General features: G+C 32.1%; 1 protein-coding gene across 1 annotated transcript; it reads right to left on the bottom strand.

The window, feature by feature from the left end:
• Window positions 1-659: 659 nt before the first annotated feature.
• On the bottom strand, window positions 660-12,245 carry LOC145799965 (uncharacterized). Its single transcript, XM_082889618.1, has 7 exons — window positions 12,112-12,245; window positions 3,284-3,290; window positions 3,099-3,192; window positions 2,536-2,572; window positions 2,328-2,385; window positions 1,393-1,459; window positions 660-1,148 (listed from the first exon to the last, which is right to left on the bottom strand). Exons 1-7 carry the CDS (start codon window positions 12,243-12,245, stop codon window positions 1,102-1,104), a joined length of 444 nt encoding a protein of 147 aa, XP_082745744.1. The 3' UTR covers window positions 660-1,101.
• Between the last annotated feature and the right edge of the window lie 10,059 nt (window positions 12,246-22,304).

The following is a 22,304-nucleotide window of genomic DNA, read 5'->3' on the forward strand; positions in this document are numbered from 1 at the left end:
AATTCTTCTGTGAAATATTTTTAGATTTTATGGATATTGAAGGATGTCGTGATGCAATTCTTGTCCTGTTCCATTTTGATATTTAGTTGAACATCATTTGTTTTGGGAAGTTCATGGTTTTTGTTTAGAGTTCAGAGTACTATCAACAGTAGTCCTAACATGCACCAGTGGATTGAATTGTCATTTCATCTCTCGTCTCGCCAGGTGTAAAGATTTATTACGAGGCAACTATCCTATTTTCATTACAGGTTATACTTTCACCATCAAAAATCAAAAATCAAAAATCAAAAAAAAAAAAAAAAAAGAGGACAGAAGATTTATGTAAGCTCGAAGCTCAACAAAACAATATACAAGGGGCGGCTAAAGAGGCATGTTTTGTGCCTTATATTGCATGCATTTGTATGGACGAATAATGCATTTGATGTGAAAGAATTGGAGGATAAAAACACCAACATCCACATCTCTAAATTTGAAAGGTTGGTTGAAAATGCTTTAACATAATAGTATCATGAAAATTTGTAAGAATTATTTGTTGGATAAATTTTACTTTGTACCCGTTAAGTTTAAACATTTTCTCTTTGGCCATAAAATGTTTTTTTTTTTTTTTTCACCACTTGGTCTCCAATGTTTTTTTTTCTCCCCTAGTTTGCTCTGAAAAACCTACGTCCATCAAAATTGCTACTTTGGTAGCTACATGGTATCACATGACATAATAATACATTATTATAGATCCAACCCAAAACCAACCTACTAATGTTTGGGTCAACTATTGACACAGCATAGCATAATGACAAGGAAAGAAATGGTAGGATCCTGACAACAAATGTGAAGATAACAGAAACTTTGACACCATAAGCATTGACCAAAATATATGCACTGTTAATTTGGGTAGAAAGCAATTACATGTTCTTAACTCATTGTACATGCATGTCCTTTCTTCCTCTCCCTCTTTCTCCTTATTTGTTTGTTTTCCATCTTGCCGTCATTTTGTTTTCATTTCTTGCTTGCATAATTTTACATCATAAAACCACCCAACTTTCAAATGCATTTGGTCAATCAGTCAAGCGTGACAAAGTGGAAGTCTCAAGTTCTTGCTCTCTTTCAATGGGCACACTTCTCGATGGTGGACCAAACATACTCAATACCACCTACAATCCACAAACACAAACCTATATATGGTTAGTAGTCCAATATCTTGCATTACAGAATGGTCATTTACATGACAGGGCACATATGTGGTGGAAAATACCACTTGAAGCCCCATGTGATCATGTACTTTTATTTAAGGAAAATCTTCTGTCACATTAGTTAGAGGGATGGATCATTACACCACAAAAATCTCTAAACTGACAAGCAAACAAAACTGAAAGTCAGAGGGATGGATCATTATACCACAAAAATCTCTGATTTTGCAAAATAAAGGACAATGACTCCGACTAGCTTTGTGAGTGTAATTCCACTGCAAAACACAAAACAATAAATAAAAATAAAGAAAAAGCAATAGTCAAATAACAATGTCGTGATAAATCAACTCCAAGCCCATCCACTATACACAAGCACACCACGATAGAAGTTAGAGAAAGGTTCCAAATGTATGCATTTTATCAGTCTAACTTCTGTATTCTGCAAATAACACAACACATATTTATGCATTTTATCAGTCTGATTTCTGCATTCTGCATTTCTGTCAGATATACTTGCATCTAACTTTCATATTATCACTTTTCAGCTGAGTATTGCTCAGAAATTCCAACATGCTTACAGAACGTCTCTCACATTTCAAGGTAATTAATGGTAATAAACCTGAAGACAGAAGATCCCATTGTACGCAGAGCCTCCTTTGCTCGTTGGCTCCTATCTCCATGGCTTACTTGTGTTAAGAGCAGAAATGTTGTTAACAGAATAATTGGTTTTCCTAGCAAGTCCTGTTGAATTGGCTCTACGCCAAACAACAACTACTACCTCCTTCAATAAGACAAGAAGTAATCACTGCTACAAATCCTTCAAACAAAATAAAAAGTGCATTTGAATACTGACAGAGAAGGCATGTGATATGTGCACACAGAACTCAATAGCAATCCCTATTGACATTATGAGGCTCACCACAAAAACAGGTATACAGTTGGATATCCAGAATTGCCATCACACCCTGCAGAGTTTTAATCAAGAAAATTTTGGTTTCACTTTTTTTCTTTGGACAAATTGTGTAGCCAATATATAAGTCATACTAAACGATGAACAATTAATATGAACTAAATACATAACAAGAATGTTATAAATGTTTTAGAAGAAGCACAATATATGTTTTGTCAAGGAAGAAGATTTACCAAAAGATCCACAACAATCATGGCCAGGACAAGAACAATGATAGCTGAACTCCATAAACTGCATTTAATAGGCAAGGAAAAATAATAGAAGTAAAGATTATTAAATTCAACAAAGAAAATATTAACCATCCAAGAGGAATTTTTTTGTCTCTCATGAAGGCAGAAATATGGCTCAAAACTGAACTAAAGGCTAGAAGAGAAAGCAAACCTGGAGGTGATAACTAGGCAAACAAGAAATACAGCACCTGTCAAATCAAGAAATTAGATAGTCAATAATTGCTCAAAATAATGCATCTAGTGGCATGAAACGATACAAATACATAATATATTGTTAAATGATGTTAGTCACAATTAGAAGGTAATAAAATACATGTGTATCTCTAACATCTGGAATTAGATAAATGAAAAGAAAATCCTGGCAAAAAATAGCACCTTCAATCAAAATACTAGTTACACATTCTGCAGTCTTAAGACTTGCGTACAAACGAACAAAATTTTCAATTATGTTTCACAGAAGAAATAAATACTGCCTTTACTAATGGAGGCTTCTAACCACCACAAAGATGACTTGATCATATCATACAGAACAACTTGAAAGCAGCATGAAACAACAATTCAAGCAGAGATAGCAGTAAAATGAAAGAATTTAATAGAATTACTAGCAACCACCAGGACATTAACATCACATAATTGGAAACTCCAATCTTTGTCACATGGAGTGAAAGGGCTCTGCAAATATACATCATTGTAGTGTAGAGTTTGAATACCAACCAAGTGCTATAGCAATGTTGATCACAACTGTCTCCCATATATCCAGATATTGTTCAAAGAAAATATAGAACACTGAATATGGAAAGATCTTGATCTGCATCAGATAAGTGCAGACAATGCGTTAAAGACATAACTTCATGACAAGAGCATAGGCTTGGAATAAGATGTAAAAGACCTGAACATACTGTCTGCCTATGTCAGATTCCATATCCCAAGTAAAAAAGAAGAAAAAACTATTGATAAGAGTTCAATGGAGTAGACTCAAAGCAAAAGACAATTTTTTGGGGGGATAAAGGTTTGGAAGGGGCCTCACTGAGCTTCAATAAAGTGAGCATAAGCCACACACCAGAAAAAGAAATATTGTTTAGACACAGAAATTGCCTCATGCATACAGACTCAGCCCCAAGTCATTTGAAAAACCAATTACTATAATCTTGAGGGTTGATTGTTTATTTACTCTTCTCCTTGGCACTACCACTTAAATTGAATATGTCAATAATACCATAAAGAATATCTAACCGACTAGGCCATGAATGGAAATGCAATAAAGAATTATCTAAATGATCAGGCCATGAAAGGGTCAACCAAATGCATGGTGCAAGGGTATATTTCCAAATAACTTCTGTGAATATACTGAATAAAAATGGAAAGAATTCATCACCATTGTGAGCCTTCAAGCATAAAAAGAAAAATAAAGTACTTGCATTGCAGATAACTCCAAACAAGAATGAAAGAAGGGAACATTGATTTCAGAAGATAAGAAGAGCTCAAATTATTAGACAGCGAAATTGCCAATGCAACAAGAGATGAACAAGAGAAATTGTTCATAAATTACACATTTTATTAGAAGTTACTAGGATTTCCTACAAACAACTTATTTTGTCACATTTTGGAATATTAGCCCACTCAGCAATGCTACAGACCCCCAGTTGGGGTGACCCCCAGTGACCCCCAGTGCCACGTGTCGGCCTGGGGTTGGTTGAAAACTCAAAAAAAAAAAAAAAAAAAAAACTGTTTTTTTGGACCAATGGGAGAGGACCCCCAGTACCCCCACTGGGGGTCCAAAGCTTTATTCTTAGCCCACTTGCATTACTAATTGACCAGGAAAATGCAATTAACGTTGCATCATAAGTGAGCCGGAATTATTCTTCAAAAAATGTCTTATGTGAGTTATGACATTAATTGGTTACTGTCTCAAGAATGGATCTCAATCAAAACTTGACTTGCAGGAGAATAATACAAATTGTCTCTATGTAGTGTATAATTGATGAAGCTTTAACCACAATTGAATAAATAACATGAGCAAACACCTAGTCTAGAATCTTGTTTGACATGTATTTCCAGAAACTCAGCTAAAGCTTAATCATAGTCAAGGTATTGATTGAAAGTCTCAAATAATTTGCTCAGAATACTTTTGATACTAAGGATAGACTGCACACAAGGGAAGAGAAAAACCAAAGAAATGAGAAGCACTTCCGATATGAAAAATCAATACAGTCCAACAAATAAATTAACATCTTTGGCAAGTGTAGATTTGTCACTTTCTATGTTCTGTAGACATATAATTGCAGATGGCCTATATCTCATAGAGGAAAAGAACACCCATAACTTTATACGTTTGTCAAATAAGTCCTTTCATTGAAAGCCAATACCCCAAACCATATTCATATGCAATTATAACAACAAAAGAATATTCCAGGACAAGACTGTAAGTTAAATTTGTGAACCTTCAAAGAATCAGAAACCCTTGAGCTAAACTCTCGTGCAGCATGCATTGAATTAACAAAATCATCCTGTAGAAAAGGACAAGCAGATCAGGAGGAATATTCTCTGAGTGAAGTTAAGCAAATTAGTAGAAGTATCAATCCACTAAAAAGATCCTTCTCTACCTGTTTCCTTAGTGGTGCATGGTAAGTACGATACTCAGAGGCTCATATAACACCACTCTCGTAACCTGACAACAAGGTAAAAGCTATTAATAATTCATTTGATGATACAAGCCAAAGGGAAGTTCTGATATATTTAAGCACTACATCATAGTACATTTCTTTGGATTGATTATGTTACGACAAGATATATATGTGTAAGCAGCAGAACAGACCATTCAAATCCACACTGCTTGTGTAAGTCCCATGGCCACCCTTTGCACAGTCAGCAGAGGGCAGTGCATTGAGGAACCATGGCAACTTCTCCTTGAACTGAGCTGTAGATGAACGACCATTATCCAGATCCGAGTGAAGGAAGTGTTAATCATATTATTTAATTTTGATGATGTCTAAAATATATTAGTTAATATACAAATTATTTGACACAAATTATTATCTTTTTAAAATATATATATTTGTTAAATATTATTTAAATAAAATAATATTATCTTTTTAAAATATATATGTTAAATATTATTTTAAATATTTTCAAAAACTTTACTATTCACTTTTTGAAAAATAGGGTTAATTACTATTCATCTTTTGACAAATCGATTAATTATATTATTTTGACAAAAATGATTATTTTAAATATTTTCAAAAACTTTACTATTCACTTTTTGAAAAATAGGGTTAATTACTATTCATCTTTTGACAAATTGATTAATTATATTATTTTGACAAAAATGATTGATTGGTTGTATTATTTTGACAAATTTGATATTTATGAGTTGTCTTATTTTGACAAAATTAATATGGAGTGGTAAAATACATTTAGTTTAAAATCTTTACAACATATACAATATTTTAAAAATGACATATATTTTCAGATCCATCATAAATATTATTTATAGAGATTTTTCTGTATGCAAAATTTTGATCAGAGCTTATATAACATTATATGCAGAATACATCACGTGCGCTATTAAATTTTTTACACTACATTAATTATATCATATTATAATTAAACAAGAAGAACAAGATGGAGTTATGTATATATATATATATATATATATTATAAACTAGATGGAGAAAATTATTTGTTTGTTTGAAAGTTGTGAACTTTGTATTAAATTGTCTACAAAAACGGTGGCTCCATGTTTGAAAAAAACAAGAAGAAAAAATCAATCTTATTTTTATCTTTTTAATTCTTATCATTTGCTGACTATTTAAATTTAAGGAGTGTGCTTATGTAAGCAATGACATCAAGAGCCTGCTTATGTAAGCGATGACATCAGGAGCGTGCTTATGTAAGCGATGACGTCAGGAGCGTGCTTATGTAAGCCATGACGTCAGCAAGGAGCGTCCAACGGGTATATTTTTGTGTATAAATAGAGGTGTTGGATGTGGAGAAAAAATCAAGAACTTGAAGAGAAAATATTTCTGTGAGCTCCAAAATTCTGAGTATTCTGCTCTTTCACTTTCAGATCTAAGTCTAGTTTTTGTTCTTACACTTTCATATCTACTCTTTGTGAGAGAATTATTGTAAAAGTGGGTTCAATTACCACTTATTCTTATTCCTTATTTTTGTGAGAGATTTTGTAAGGGTAAGGCATTTATTGTTGAGTGAGGCTCAATAGATAAGAGTAAGTCCTGTGCCAAATCCACAAGCTTGGTGGTGTATTTATTCAATTGATAGTAAAGAAATTCTCAAGGAGGTTCCTTAGGGAGTGGACGTAGGCCTGGCGTGCCGAACCACTATAAATCGCAGTGTTTGATTTTCTCTCTCTATCTCTTCTACTTTTATATTGATAATTATTATTCTGTTTTTATTTATTTATTAAAATTCTGAATATTGTGTTATTTTTAATATTGTGAAATTTTTAATAACCCAATTCACCCCCCTCTTGGGTTGCCTATCTGGGATAACAATTGGTATCAGAGCCTAGACTCTAGTTTTTGTGACTTAACCGTCTCAGAGTAGATCATGGCAACCCCTAGTTATTCCTTACCCGAGGGACAAGCGTCTAATAGGCCACCTCTATTTAGCGGCACAAATTTTAGTTATTGGAAAACTAGGATGACCATACATATTCAATCTAATGATTATGAATGTTGGAAAATTATTTGTAATGGTCCAAAAATTCCTACCAAAACTATAGATGGACTTAGGGTACCAAAACCTGAAGATGAGTGGGATGAATCAGATACTAGAATGGCCCAAATTAATGTCAAAGCTACAAACATGTTGTACTGTGCTTTAGATGCCAACGAGTTCAATAGAATTTCCACATGTAAAACCGCTAAAGAAATTTGGGACAAGCTTATAGTGACTCATGAGGGAACCGAACAAGTTAAAGAATCTAGAGTCAGTTTGCTAGTCCATAATTATGAACTTTTTAAAATGAAGCCTGATGAAACTATTCCTCAAATGTTTACTCGTTTGACTGATATTATTAATGGTTTAACTTCTCTTGGCAAAATATATACTAATGCTGAAATTGTAAGAAAAGTGCTTAGGTCATTGCCAAAAAGTTGGGAGACAAAAGTCATTGCCATTACCGAAGCCAAGGATTTATCAAAGCTAAGTCTAGATGAGTTAATGGGATCTCTCTTAACTCATGAGCTCATAATGCAAGAAGGAAAGGAAGAGGAGGACAACAACAAGAAGAAAGGAATAGCTTTCAAATCCACCTCGAAACATCAAGAGGATAAGGAAGATGATTCAGATGAGGATGAGGAAATGGCGTTCATCACTAGAAAGTTCCAAAGGTTTGTGAGAAAGAAACAAGGTGTACGAAATTTTTTCAGAAAGGACTTCAACAACAGGGATTTTCAAAGAGGAGAAAATCACAAAAAATCTGAAGTAACCTGCTATGAATGCAACAAACCTGGACACTACAAATCAGAATGTCCAGAACTTAAGAAAAAATTCAAGAAGGACAAAAAGAAAGCTATGATTGCAGCATGGGGAGAAGATAGTGATGAAAGCGACACAGAAACCGAAGTTTGCAAAAACGAGGTTGCTAACCTATGTTTAATGGCACTTGGAAATGAAAATGAGGTAAATGACGAATCCTTTACATTTGATGAATTACAATTAGCTTTTGATGAATTACATGCAGAATTTAAGAAACTTAGTTTGAAAAATAATTGTCAAAAGAAAGTAATTTCAAGTTTATCAAAAGAAAATGAATCATTGACTTCCAAGATAAATGTTTTAGAAAATGAAGCCATGAAAATGAAAAAGGAAAATGAGATTTTAACTCAAAAAGAGTCTTCAATTTCTGAAAAACATTTAGTTGTATTGCAAAAAGAAAACGAGTCTTTAAAAAATGAGCAAATTATTTTAAAAGAAAATATTGAAGACTTGAAAACTACTCTTTCAAAGTTCACTCAAGGTAGAGAGACTTTAGATAAAATTCTTAAAAATCAAAACCGTACTTTTGGTAGAGCCGGAATTGGATATAAACCTTTTTCAAAAGTAAAAACTGCCAAAAATGGTTTTGTATATGCATCTTCTAATCACTCTCATCTCACATGTCATTTTTGTGGAACAAAAGGTCATATTTCACCTTCATGTCCTATTAAAAGAAATCCTTTTGCTAAAATAAAAAAGATGTGGGTTCCTAAGGATATCTCAAGGGTATCAAATTCTAACTTTTATGGACCCAAGAAAAAATGGGTACCAATAGAGAAATCAAATTTTTGTAGGTATGTTTCAAGACAAAATCCAGTAATGATAGATGGTATCTCGACAGTGCATGTTCGAGGCACATGACTGGAAATAAAGCTATGTTCGCCACACTTCAACCAAAGGATGGCGGATATGTGACTTTTGGCGACAATAGCAAGGGTAAAATCATTGGTGTAGGAAGTATTGGTAAAAATCCCTCTCCTATTATTGAAAATGTTTTATTTGTTGAAGGTTTAAAACATAACTTGCTTAGTATTAGTCAATTATGTGATAAAGGTTATAGAGTTATTTTTGAGAAAACTCATTGCACTATTGAAAATACCTTAGAAAACAAAACTTTATTTGTAGGTTATAGACATGAGAATGTATATGTGTTTGATTTACATGATTTATCTTCTCATTTTAACATTAAATGTTTATCTGCTATAAATGATAATGGTTGGCTTTGGCATAGAAGATTAGGACATGCTCATTTTGATTTAATTTCCAAGCTTTCAAAAAATGAGTTAGTCATAGGTTTACCAAAAATTGTTTTTGAAAAAGATAAACTTTGTGATGCATGTCAATTTGGAAAACAAACTAGAATTTCTTTTAAATCCAAAAATATCGTTTCAACTACTAGACCGCTTCAACTCTTGCATATTGATCTATTCGGACCATCTAGAACATTAAGTTTAGGAGGAAAATCTTATGCCCTTGTTTGTGTTGATGATTACACTAGATATACATGGGTATTATTTTTAACACACAAAAATGAAGCTTTTTATAATTTCTCAAAACTTTGTAAAAGAATTCAAAATGAGAAAAATCTTAATATTTGTAGTATTAGAAGTGACCATGGTAGAGAATTTGAAAATGATGATTTTATTAAGTTTTGTGATGACTTAGGAATAGATCATAATTTCTCAGCCCCTAGGACTCCTCAACAAAACGGTGTGGTTGAAAGAAAAAATAGAACTCTTGAAGAAATGGCTCGTACTATGCTTTGTGAAAATAATTTGCCTAAATATTTTTGGGCGGAAGCTGTAAACACTGCATGCTATGTTATAAACCGTGCCATGATTAGACCTATTCTTAAGAAAACTCCTTACGAACTTTGGAAAGGTAGAAAACCTAATATTAGTCACTTGCGTGCTTTTGGTTGTAAATGCTTTGTATTAAATAACAATAAAGATAATTTAGGAAAATTTGATGCTAAATCGGATGAAGCTATATTTCTTGGTTATTCTATGTCTAGTAAAGCTTATAGAGTATTTAATAAAAGAATTCTACTTGTTGAAGAATCTGTGCATGTTGTTTTTGATGAATCTAACGATATTATTTCCAAGAATCTTTTAAGTAATGATATTGTAGAAAATCAACCAAGCATGGAGAGCATTTATAAAAAGGAAAATGAAGAAAATCCATTACACGAACATGACGAAGAAATGACAATGGAGAAACTTCAAGAAATATATGCTCTTCCAGAAAATGACTCAAATCTACCAAAAGAATGGAAGTATGCTCATGGCCACCCTAAAGACCTCATCATAGGTGATGCGGCAGAAGGTATAAAAACTCGTTCCTCTGTTAGAAATATTTGTGGTAACTTGGCATTTGTTTCACAAATTGAACCAAAATCATTTTTAGAAGCTGAAAATGATGAAAACTGGATTTTAGCAATGCAAGAAGAATTAAATCAATTTGAAAGAAATGAAGTTTGGTTTTTGACCCCTCGACCTAAGGATCATCCCGTTATTGGTACAAAATGGGTTTTTCGAAATAAAATGGACGAATCTGGAGTTGTTACTAGAAATAAAGCTAGATTAGTAGCTCAAGGCTATAATCAAGAAGAGGGAATTGATTTTGATGAAACTTTTGCACCAGTTGCTAGACTTGAAGCTATTAGAATGTTACTTGCTTTTGCGTGTTTTAAAGATTTTAAATTATATCAAATGGATGTTAAAAGTGCTTTTTTAAATGGGTACATTTCGGAGGAAGTCTATGTTGAACAACCTCCCGGTTTTGAAAATCATAAATACCCGGATCATGTTTTCAAACTTTCAAAAGCCTTATATGGCTTAAAACAAGCTCCTAGAGCATGGTATGAAAGATTGAGTAATTTTCTACTTGACAAAGGTTTTTGTAGAGGAAAAATTGATACAACACTTTTTATAAAAATAAAAAAGGAAGATATGCTAATCGTTCAAATTTATGTTGATGATATCATTTTTGGTGCTACTAATGAAAATTTGTGCAAAGAGTTTGCTAAAGACATGCAGGGTGAGTTTGAAATGAGTATGATGGGGGAATTAAATTACTTCCTTGGTCTACAAATTAAACAAACTAATGATGGAATCCATTTAAATCAAACGAAATATATCAAAGATCTACTCAAAAGGTTTGAAATGGAATCATCAAAGCCTGCAGCAACTCCAATGAGCACATCGATAAAAATCGACAAAGATGAGCAAGGTAAACCCGTAGATGAAAAGAAATATCGAGGTATGATTGGTTCTTTACTTTATCTTACTGCAAGTAGGCCCGACATAATGTTTAGTGTTTGTATGTGTGCACGTTTTCAATCCGCACCGAAAGAGTCACACATCATCGCAGTCAAACGCATTTTCAGATATCTTGTCGGCACTCAAAATTTGGGATTATGGTATCCTAAGGGAACCACCTTTGAACTTTTTGGTTACTCAGATGCCGACTTTGCGGGATGTACACTTGACCGAAAAAGCACTAGTGGCACTTGTCATTTTCTTGGACACTCACTCACCTCTTGGTTTTGCAAAAAACAAAACTCAGTGGCTTTGTCAACTGCTGAAGCAGAATACATTGCCGCCGCTGGGTGTTGTGCACAATTGCTTTGGATGAAACAACAACTTCAAGATTTTGGACTTCACTATGATCATATTCCTATAAAATGTGACAACACAAGTGCCATTAACCTTTCAAAAAATCCTATTCAGCACTCACGCACTAAACACATTGAAATAAGGCATCATTTTCTGAGAGATCATGTACTCAAAGGTGACATTGAACTCGAATTTGTGCCTACAAATTGTCAATTAGCTGACATATTTACCAAGCCTCTAAATGAAGAACAATTTTGTTATATTAGAACAGAACTTGGTATGATGAATACTCCAATATAATGTTTATATTAAAAAATAATTTTTTAATAATTAAATAAAATAAATATTGTAATAATAATTATTATTATAAAAAATAATAACCATAATAATAATATACATATATTTATATATATAATTTTTCTCTCTCTCTCTCTTCCGTTTCGTCTCTATCTCTCACCCACTCTCTCCCTTACTCTCTCTTTTTCTCCTTCTCTTGCTGTCTCGCTCTCCCCTTCTTCCTCTACCCTTAGCCGACTCCATCTCCACCCTCACCATAGCCTACAACCAACTCCACCATCCACAAAATCATCGATCACTTTCATCACTATCACCATCCATCCAAATCCCTCACTAATCTTCCAAACTCCATCACTACTCCACCCGAAATCTGCATCACCATCTTCACCAATTCATCAAGTTCCATCACCGATCCATCAAGATCCGTGACTGATCCATCAAGATCCATTGCCGATCTACAAAAATTCGTCACCGATCTACCCAATCGTCTCAATTTCTTCCGTTCATCAAGGTTATCACCGATCAACATGTTAAAATTTTTGTTGCACTGTGTTGTATTTTTTTACTTGTTATATGTGCTCCAAATTTTCTTGGATTTAATATTGGTTGCTTCTACCTTGATTGAAGTATTTGTTTTTATTTTTATTTTCTCCTTTTTTGCTAGTGCACTTGGTGTAGTTGTTTATGGCCAGATCTTAAGGGCCTTTGGTGTCATAGATTGGTAATTTATTTCTTCAATTTTATGAAATTTCTAGTGCATTAACTCAGGGGGAGACTCATATTTTGAGATTAACAATCATTATAAAAATATATATATATATATATAAAAAAAAGGGCATGCATAATATATATACATTTTTTTTATCTGCCATACTCCTTATCTGCACCAACAAACAATTTTTTTGTGCAAAGTCGAAATTTAAAAAATAATAATAATAATAATAATAATAATAATCATAATAATAAATAAATAAAGGAAGAAATGCTCACAATTTTATTTCAGAAAAAGAAAATATTACTCGATTACAGGTAAATTTTCAGAAGGTTTCACAGATTTTTTCTTTTTCACTTCTCTCAACAATTTTTCATGAGCCTCTGTTACATGCCTCTCTCTATTTTCGATTTCTGTGAGTCTTGGCATTATCACCGTTGCATAATACTGCACTGCATTCTCCAACTGTGCATTTTTTCTTTTTAGCTCTTTCTTCTCCTTACACATATTCACTACTTGTTGTTTTAACAAGCACACCTCATCTCTCCATTGCTGATTTTCTTGTACTCTTGCATGTAATCGTCGCGCCATATTGGAAACTGCAGTCATGGCCTGTGTACTAAGAGCCATAGTGTGATTAATAGCATCGAAATCATTTTGATTGCCAATACCACTAGAACCCTCATTTACAGGCATAGCATGTGCCTGCGTCACTGGTACTCTCTCATTTGCCTGCATTACAGGCACCTCATGCAGGTCCGACTCATTGATAGCCAAGGTAAGGAATGACATGATTACAAAAGAAGCTAAAACAAATTTTTCTCTCAAAACACTTGATGATTTTGTATCTTTGCCTCTGATCTGTGTCACTTTTTATACACTCCATTGCTCCATTCCTCGATGCATATCTGCTATCTCTGCTCAAATCTTTTGTTTGTCCATACTTCCTGCGCTCGAGATGCTCCAAAATCCCCACAATGATTCCGACAAGACAGCCGGCCTCTTATTTTATTTTTGGCCACCCAGATTATTGTATCCACTGTGTTTGTTTCTTATCTTCATCTTTATTTTGATGATGTCAAAGGGGGAGAAAAAATATGATTTTGAAAATTATATGTCGCAGGGTTGTCAAATATTTTGTCAAATTTATTTTGTGTCAAATCCATACAAATATTGCCATCATCAAAAAGGGGGAGATTGTTAATCATATTATTTAATTTTGATGATGTCTAAAATATATTAGTTAATATACAAATTATTTGACACAAATTATTATCTTTTTAAAATATATATATTTGTTAAATATTATTTAAATAAAATAATATTATCTTTTTAAAATATATATGTTAAATATTATTTTAAATATTTTCAAAAACTTTACTATTCACTTTTTGAAAAATAGGGTTAATTACTATTCATCTTTTGACAAATCGATTAATTATATTATTTTGACAAAAATGATTATTTTAAATATTTTCAAAAACTTTACTATTCACTTTTTGAAAAATAGGGTTAATTACTATTCATCTTTTGACAAATTGATTAATTATATTATTTTGACAAAAATGATTGATTGGTTGTATTATTTTGACAAATTTGATATTTATGAGTTGTCTTATTTTGACAAAATTAATATGGAGTGGTAAAATACATTTAGTTTAAAATCTTTACAACATATACAATATTTTAAAAATGACATATATTTTCAGATCCATCATAAATATTATTTATAGAGATTTTTCTGTATGCAAAATTTTGATCAGAGCTTATATAACATTATATGCAGAATACATCACGTGCGCTATTAAATTTTTTACACTACATTAATTATATCATATTATAATTAAACAAGAAGAACAAGATGGAGTTATGTATATATATATATATATATATATATTATAAACTAGATGGAGAAAATTATTTGTTTGTTTGAAAGTTGTGAACTTTGTATTAAATTGTCTACAAAAACGGTGGCTCCATGTTTGAAAAAAACAAGAAGAAAAAATCAATCTTATTTTTATCTTTTTAATTCTTATCATTTGCTGACTATTTAAATTTAAGGAGTGTGCTTATGTAAGCAATGACATCAAGAGCCTGCTTATGTAAGCGATGACATCAGGAGCGTGCTTATGTAAGCGATGACGTCAGGAGCGTGCTTATGTAAGCCATGACGTCAGCAAGGAGCGTCCAACGGGTATATTTTTGTGTATAAATAGAGGTGTTGGATGTGGAGAAAAAATCAAGAACTTGAAGAGAAAATATTTCTGTGAGCTCCAAAATTCTGAGTATTCTGCTCTTTCACTTTCAGATCTAAGTCTAGTTTTTGTTCTTACACTTTCATATCTACTCTTTGTGAGAGAATTATTGTAAAAGTGGGTTCAATTACCACTTATTCTTATTCCTTATTTTTGTGAGAGATTTTGTAAGGGTAAGGCATTTATTGTTGAGTGAGGCTCAATAGATAAGAGTAAGTCCTGTGCCAAATCCACAAGCTTGGTGGTGTATTTATTCAATTGATAGTAAAGAAATTCTCAAGGAGGTTCCTTAGGGAGTGGACGTAGGCCTGGCGTGCCGAACCACTATAAATCGCAGTGTTTGATTTTCTCTCTCTATCTCTTCTACTTTTATATTGATAATTATTATTCTGTTTTTATTTATTTATTAAAATTCTGAATATTGTGTTATTTTTAATATTGTAAAATTTTTAATAACCCAATTCACCCCCCCTCTTGGGTTGCCTATCTGGGATAACAGGAAGCACTGGAACAATTGCACAATGTTAGTTTTAGATAACCGCTTTTGCATTTCATAAGTTGTAAGTTGTAAATTAATTGCAAGATAGCCCACCCATAAGTACATTCAGCCCTACAAAGTACAAAGTACTGATAGAAGGACACTGGGATGTGTTTTCAAATACATAAAGCAGTGGGATCTTACAGTTGTACAATCCTTGCAAACGCCATCCAAGTCGCAAGAATCTTCATCAGGTGAACAACAAGGAGGCTAAAGAAAGAAAAATGGCCAAGTCAGTTATCGGATGATGCATCATACTCAAGTAATGACAAACAAAGGTCATTTTACATTTGAAAACATTCAAAACCATCAAATCAAGGATTCACAATATCAAAATGAACGCCATACCAGCTGGTTTTTTAAGAAATACAACACATTAACATCTCAAAAATCATTCAGAATTGTAGCTTTTTTTTCTTTTCTTTTTTTCCCCCTTTCAAAATTACAAGACACCATAAACTATTGGACCATACATAAATACGGATGATACTTGAGACAGAGAGAGAGAGAGGGCATATTAATAAAAAATTTAATTAACAACGAAGGACTTCAACTAAGAAAAGAAAAAACAGTGAGCATTTCCAGACATTGATCTAGACGGCAATCATTCCCACTAATTGTCCACATGAAAAGCATGGTATATCACCAACCTGGTCATCAGGGGGACAATAACTGCCATCTACAAATTTCCGACAGCAACCAAAAGCCTCGGGTGACATCCATACAAGAAAGTCATCAAGCCACGAGGCAGCTGGCTTAGCAATGTGGGTTGATTCAGGCATTAAAGATGCCCTTGAAATTTGTAGAAGACAGAAATAAAAATAAATTGTCCCAATAACTGATTGTATTGCTGAAAGATGAATGTAAAAGAAACTATTTACAGTAGTTGACTGACCCTCAAGAAAGGCTAGTGGAAATTACCCTTTAGAGAATGAGATATAATGTGTACACAAGTTCTCAGTCATCAATCTCTTATATGATATTTACCACACACAAAAAATAAAAATAAAAGAACAAAAGTAAAAAAAACTACAGACTTCGTAGTGGAAACACAGTACCAATGATTTTCCTTTCTTCATAGTTTTCTAACATTTCAGAAAAAAAAAAGTGAGCATTTTCCACGCATTGAAACCATTTTCTGATACATGTTGTCACGTCTACAAACATACCATACACTTGTTAATAGTAGGAAGTCTCTTATACATCATACGTTAACACTACATGCACTAAAATAAGAAAGAAAATTTTGAAGTTTTGTGTCATTGCACTATTGATGAGATATTATAAAAGAGGAAAAAAAAACCCTCATGGAATTTCAAATATGTTGAATGTTGGTGCCAGTGCAATAGTGGCTAACACTAATTCTGGTACTTGGAGACTTTTTGAAAACTGCATAATGATCTTCATTTTGGTGTTCCACTTTAAAAATGCATTCAAATGCAAGTTTATGCTTCTTTATTCCCAACCCAACCGTATTGTCTCTTGCCAATCTTATCCATCACTAGAGCCCAGAAAAACACTAGATCTAGGATTACCCCCAAAGGAAGCCTTAAATACTTCAGGGGTAATGACTCAATGAGACAACCATACCAACAAACCAATCCCTATAAACTTTCTTTACAGAAATTAATCCTCACAATCGTACTTTTATCCAAATTCTCCTTAAGCCCCGTAACCAACTCAAACACTCTTAACAAGGAAGGCAAATAAACCATTTTAACTTCCTCACCAAAAGATAATGTTATCATCTGAAAACTAAAAGTGGATCATGGAAACATTATCCCTACATATCAAAAAGCCATCCACCAAACACACATTTTCCCTATCAACCAATCAGTTCAAAACATCAACCACTAATGTAAAAATAAATAGGGATACGATAACCCCTTGTCTAAGCCCCTAGTGGCTCTAAACAAATCCCCACTTCCATTAACTACTACTGAAAGATTCGAAGAAGAAAGAAAGTCCCTGATCCATTTCCTCCACCTATCTCCACACTCTTTCTTCTCCATTGAAAAATCTAAAAACCCACAACTTTTATAGAGGGAGGGCCACTAACAATGTGCATGAATATGAAGAAATTATGGTTTTGGGAGGAAAAAGTGATATGCCTATCTTGTCGTGCAAATAGTGATGTCAAAAGTTTGTTACATTGAATTACGTGTTGAACTAACAAGAAAAGAACAAGTTATATCAAATGTTGCTACACCATGAGTTTTGCAAAAAGTTTGTAAGACATCATAGGAAAAAAGGAAGCAAATAATAGAAGAAATATAATGATATAGACATAAGCATGTTCCAGAATGGGGTTCAAATTCACAAGATACAGTTCAAAGGACAACAAAATTTGTTTCAGTCTTGCAACTTCTCCAAGGCCCAGGCTATTCCACTTCCAACATAAATCATGTTATATGTTGGATAAAATCATATGCACATCTAGGCATGTTAAGTAATACTTGAGATATTGAAGCAAAAATGTCAATATGACCTATTATATTACCTCACTCAAAAGAGAATTTGCATCACACTGGCTGATAGAACATAACTGGTTCGTATGTCTTGATTCTGAACTATAGAAAACAGTCATTGACAAGTAGATCAGACAACTGTGTGATACGTAAACTTGTATTGATTGCATAGGAAAGAGACAACATTTAATATACATCACCAATTGCAACAATCAGAAAATCAGCTTGATACTTTCTTTGCATTAAGGCTCACTCAATGCTTAAGAGAGGATAACCCTTATCAACTAGTAAAATATGTGTTGCCTACATCACATTTTGCAAGACATGTTTATTTTTCTTTTTCTTTTTTTCCTTTTTTAACAAAACAATTATGCACCACATGGTTAAGGTTGTGTCTCATGCAAAACCATGTAACATTCCAGTGAAACAAAATGGATGTTTCCATTAGCCTGAAGCAGAAGAATCCCACTTCAAATAATACTGGACTGCATCAATCAAGAAGAAATCCAGTCTGTGTATAAAATTAGCATCCATGCATTGAACCTAAGATCTCCACATTATAGAAAGTGGAATGGCTCTAATAAAGGAAGGTTAACAAACAATAAAATATACTTGAGCGGGTCCTACCAATCCTTGCGATAATTACATCAAGCAGGGTCTGAGCCTAAACACTATCATATATCATGTTCTACCTGGAGACAGAAAATAAACTATAAATAAAAGGAACCAAAAAATGGTTGCAATTCTCACCATAAATTTCCATATGTAAATGCAAATCTTCAGCCCTTTTTGCTTTTTGGGAATTAGATATTCTCATAAGTAGACCATGGGACTATATATTAGTTAACACAACTTTGTTTAATAAGGCAGGGCAGTTAATAAGTAACGAAAAATAATTTTGGACTCGAAAAGATGGGTGGAAACTATTCCAGTCCCTCCTTGACATATTAATTGCCTTCCCTCCTGAAGTGTCTCTGTCCCATGAAGAGGCTTTGGTTTGTTTTCTTTATCCCTTGTTCTTTCAAAAAATGGTGAAGGCAGAAAGAGGCCTCTGTGTGTTACATGCATGTATTTCAAAAGTCCAGTTAAAATCATATCTGACTGAATCATCTAACAAACAGGCAAACGTTACCCGTTTATGATATGAATCTGAGCAAGGAATCCCTTGGCAAACGTTACCCGTTTATGATATTCACACCGATTAGCTTATATTATTTTACTATAAATTTTCTTTTCCACATTACTCAATTAAAATAAGTGTTTGTTTTATTTGTCTAAATTTTTTACTTTACATGTATCTAATAAAAAATTGGATATGCCAAACTTTAAAATATATATATATATATATATATATATTAATAAAAACTTAACAAAGTAATTTTGTAACTTACAAGCAAAGAATTTTTTTTTATATATAAAAATTTACAATGCCAAAATAAAAATAAAAACCTCCTTTAGATTTTTTGCTTTGGGTACAAAAATAAGAAAAACAAATGTGGGTATACAATGCCAGAGCAAAGTGAAAGCAATTAAAGGAATGTGAATATGATTGAGAACCGATGTTAATTGTCAATGATAACAAATATCAGATATTCATTCTTTACGGTTATGGTTTTGAAATCAAAGCCCCAATGGCATAACTATCTTGCGTGGCTATATATATTAATTTTGATTGATAAAAAAAATTAATAACAAATATTCAATAAGGGTTAGGGTTTTGAAATCAGAGCACCAATGGCACATTTAGATGAAGATTAGAGTTAGCAACAAACCTGAACTACGGAAAAGAGTTCTCGGAAAAATTCGATTCGACTGGAAGGGAAGGGAAAAGACGATCCAGAGAGTGAGAGCTTGCGAAGAAGATGTCGACATGGCTGAAGCTCGGATCGCAGACGAGGCTGGTGGTCCTCGAAAGCTTCGACTATGGCAGAAGAGAAGAGGAAGGAGAAGAGCCAACAAGAGGGCCAAACACGACTGATTCAATTTTGCTTCCCTTGTAACCGGCTACACCGATTGTCTATTTGAGATTTAAATTATTTAAATAATTTAATTATGACCTGATTATGAGATAATATGTATAAATAAATAACTAAATATAATTAAGTTATGGATTAATATGATAGTAGTTATGACTAATATGATATTAATTATGACATAAAATCATATCTATCTATCTATACTATATATATAACCAAATGTAGTGTTTTCTCAAAAGGCTTCAAAAACCTATTCCTAAATTCTCATAATTTTAGAAAAATAAAAAAATACATGGCACTTCCTTTTACTTCTCTTTCTACTATTTAGGCCTTTTCACTCCATCTCCCTATAATAAAATATAAAATTAAAATAAAATAATAAAATATTCATTTTGTATCCATATTCATCTATATCCATCACCCACAACTCTCACATCTATATTCATCCATATCCATCCATAGAAATATTTGAATTTTAAAATTTTTCCCCATAGATAAACATATAAAAATTTATAAAAAAATAATTTCATGGTCTACAAATAAAGATAAAGATTAAATAATTGATTTACATAATTAAAATAATAAATTTAGATATATATATGATTTATTAATCTATATCTATTAAAAAAAAAACATACATATATCCAAATCTTTGTTTTGATTTAATAAAACAAAACAAAACAAAATAAAATAATAAAATATTCATTTTGTATCCATATTCATCTATATCCATCACCCACAACTCCCACATCTATATTCATCCATATCCATCCATAGAAATATTTGAATTTTAAAATTTCTCCCCATAGATAAACATATAAAAATTTATAAAAAAATAATTTCATGGTCTACAAATAAAGATAAAGATTAAATAATTGATTTACATAATTAAAATAATAAATTTAGATATATATATATGATTTATTAATCTATATCTATTAAAAAAAAAACATACATATATCCAAATCTTTGTTTTGATTTAATAAAACAAAACAAAACAAAAAGTTCGAATTTTCCACGGCGCCATGACGCTATTGGACAATTATGTTCTTCTTCTTCCCCTCTAATTAACAGGCCTTACAAGATGATGAATTCATTGGGTACTTTAATGGGTGATTTTGGCATTTCGACGAATGAGTTACAAGATAGAAAGGCCAGAGATTCAACAACAGACTCTCTAGAGTCACTTGATTGCTTACTTTTAGCAACCAATAACAACACTGATACATCAGCTGGAGATGATCATGGGATCTCCATGATATTTCCACTATTCAGGCATTTTCACTCATGTTCTTCTTCTTCCCCAATTAACAGGCCTTACATGATAATGAGCTCATTGGGTACTCTAATGGGTGATTTTGGCATTTTGACGAATGGGTTACAAGATGGAAAGGCCAGAGATTCAACGACAAACTCTCTAGAGTCACTTGATTGCTTGCTTTTAGCAACCAACAGCGACACTGATACATCAGTTGGAGATGATCATGGGATCTCCATGATATTTCCATTATTCATGCATTTTCACTCCCTCTCCCTGTAATAAAATATAAAATAAAAATAAAAATAAAATAATAAAATATTTATTTATATCCATATTTACACATCCATCACCTACAACTCCCACATCTATATTCATTCATATCCATCACCTACACCTCCTATAACTCTTACACACACATTTCTGTATTCAGTTTATTTCATATTTTAGTCAAATTCAATTATTCTCTTTCATCTATCCATTTTTATTTTCTTTTATCTACCTATCTTTTCTCAGATTAAGTCATCATCTTCACTATTATATTTTACAAGTTTGATGATCTGCGAAAATCTTATTATCTTCTCCATTATTACATTTTCTAAGTTTGATGATTTGTAAAAAATTATTACAAGGTCGGTGTAATATGATTTCGTACTTTATATCTTTGTGTAAATATATTCTTTTTCCTAATATTTTTCAATTTATCTGCACATCTTTTCATCTTCTCCATTTTTATGCTCCTAATATTATTTCTTATTTTATATGCATTTTTTTCAATGTTTATTATTTGTGTGTACATATTTATTTTTTTTCAATATTTTTCAATTTATTTACACATCTTAATCATATTCGATTTGTTTTCTTTTTCCTAAATATTTTTCAGTTCATCCACGCATCTTTTCATCTTCTCCATTTTTATACTCCTGATTTATTTCTTCTCATATAATAGTGTTGATATCTTCTTCGACTTTTATGAATCCTTTTTTTACATATCAAAAATAGTTCACCTAAATTCAAGAAAATTAGATGTCTATCACATAACTTGAATAAATTAAAATAAATCTCACTCTCAATTAAATAAATTAATAAAAAAATATAAACCAGCAAATATGTTTTCAATGTCTATCACGTTATTTTTCTAAAAAAAAATTCACAAAGTCTAAACCCACAAAATATATATCTATATATAAATTACAAATATCCAATGTCTATCATATTATTTAAAAAAAAAAAAAAAACTCACGAATATTTGTAAATTAAAAACATATATACAAATTATAAATATCTAATGTCTATCATG

Source organism: Camellia sinensis, chromosome 9 (genome assembly GCF_055761805.1).
Source record: "Camellia sinensis isolate YWXY chromosome 9, ASM5576180v1, whole genome shotgun sequence".
NCBI lineage: Eukaryota > Viridiplantae > Streptophyta > Magnoliopsida > Ericales > Theaceae > Camellia > Camellia sinensis.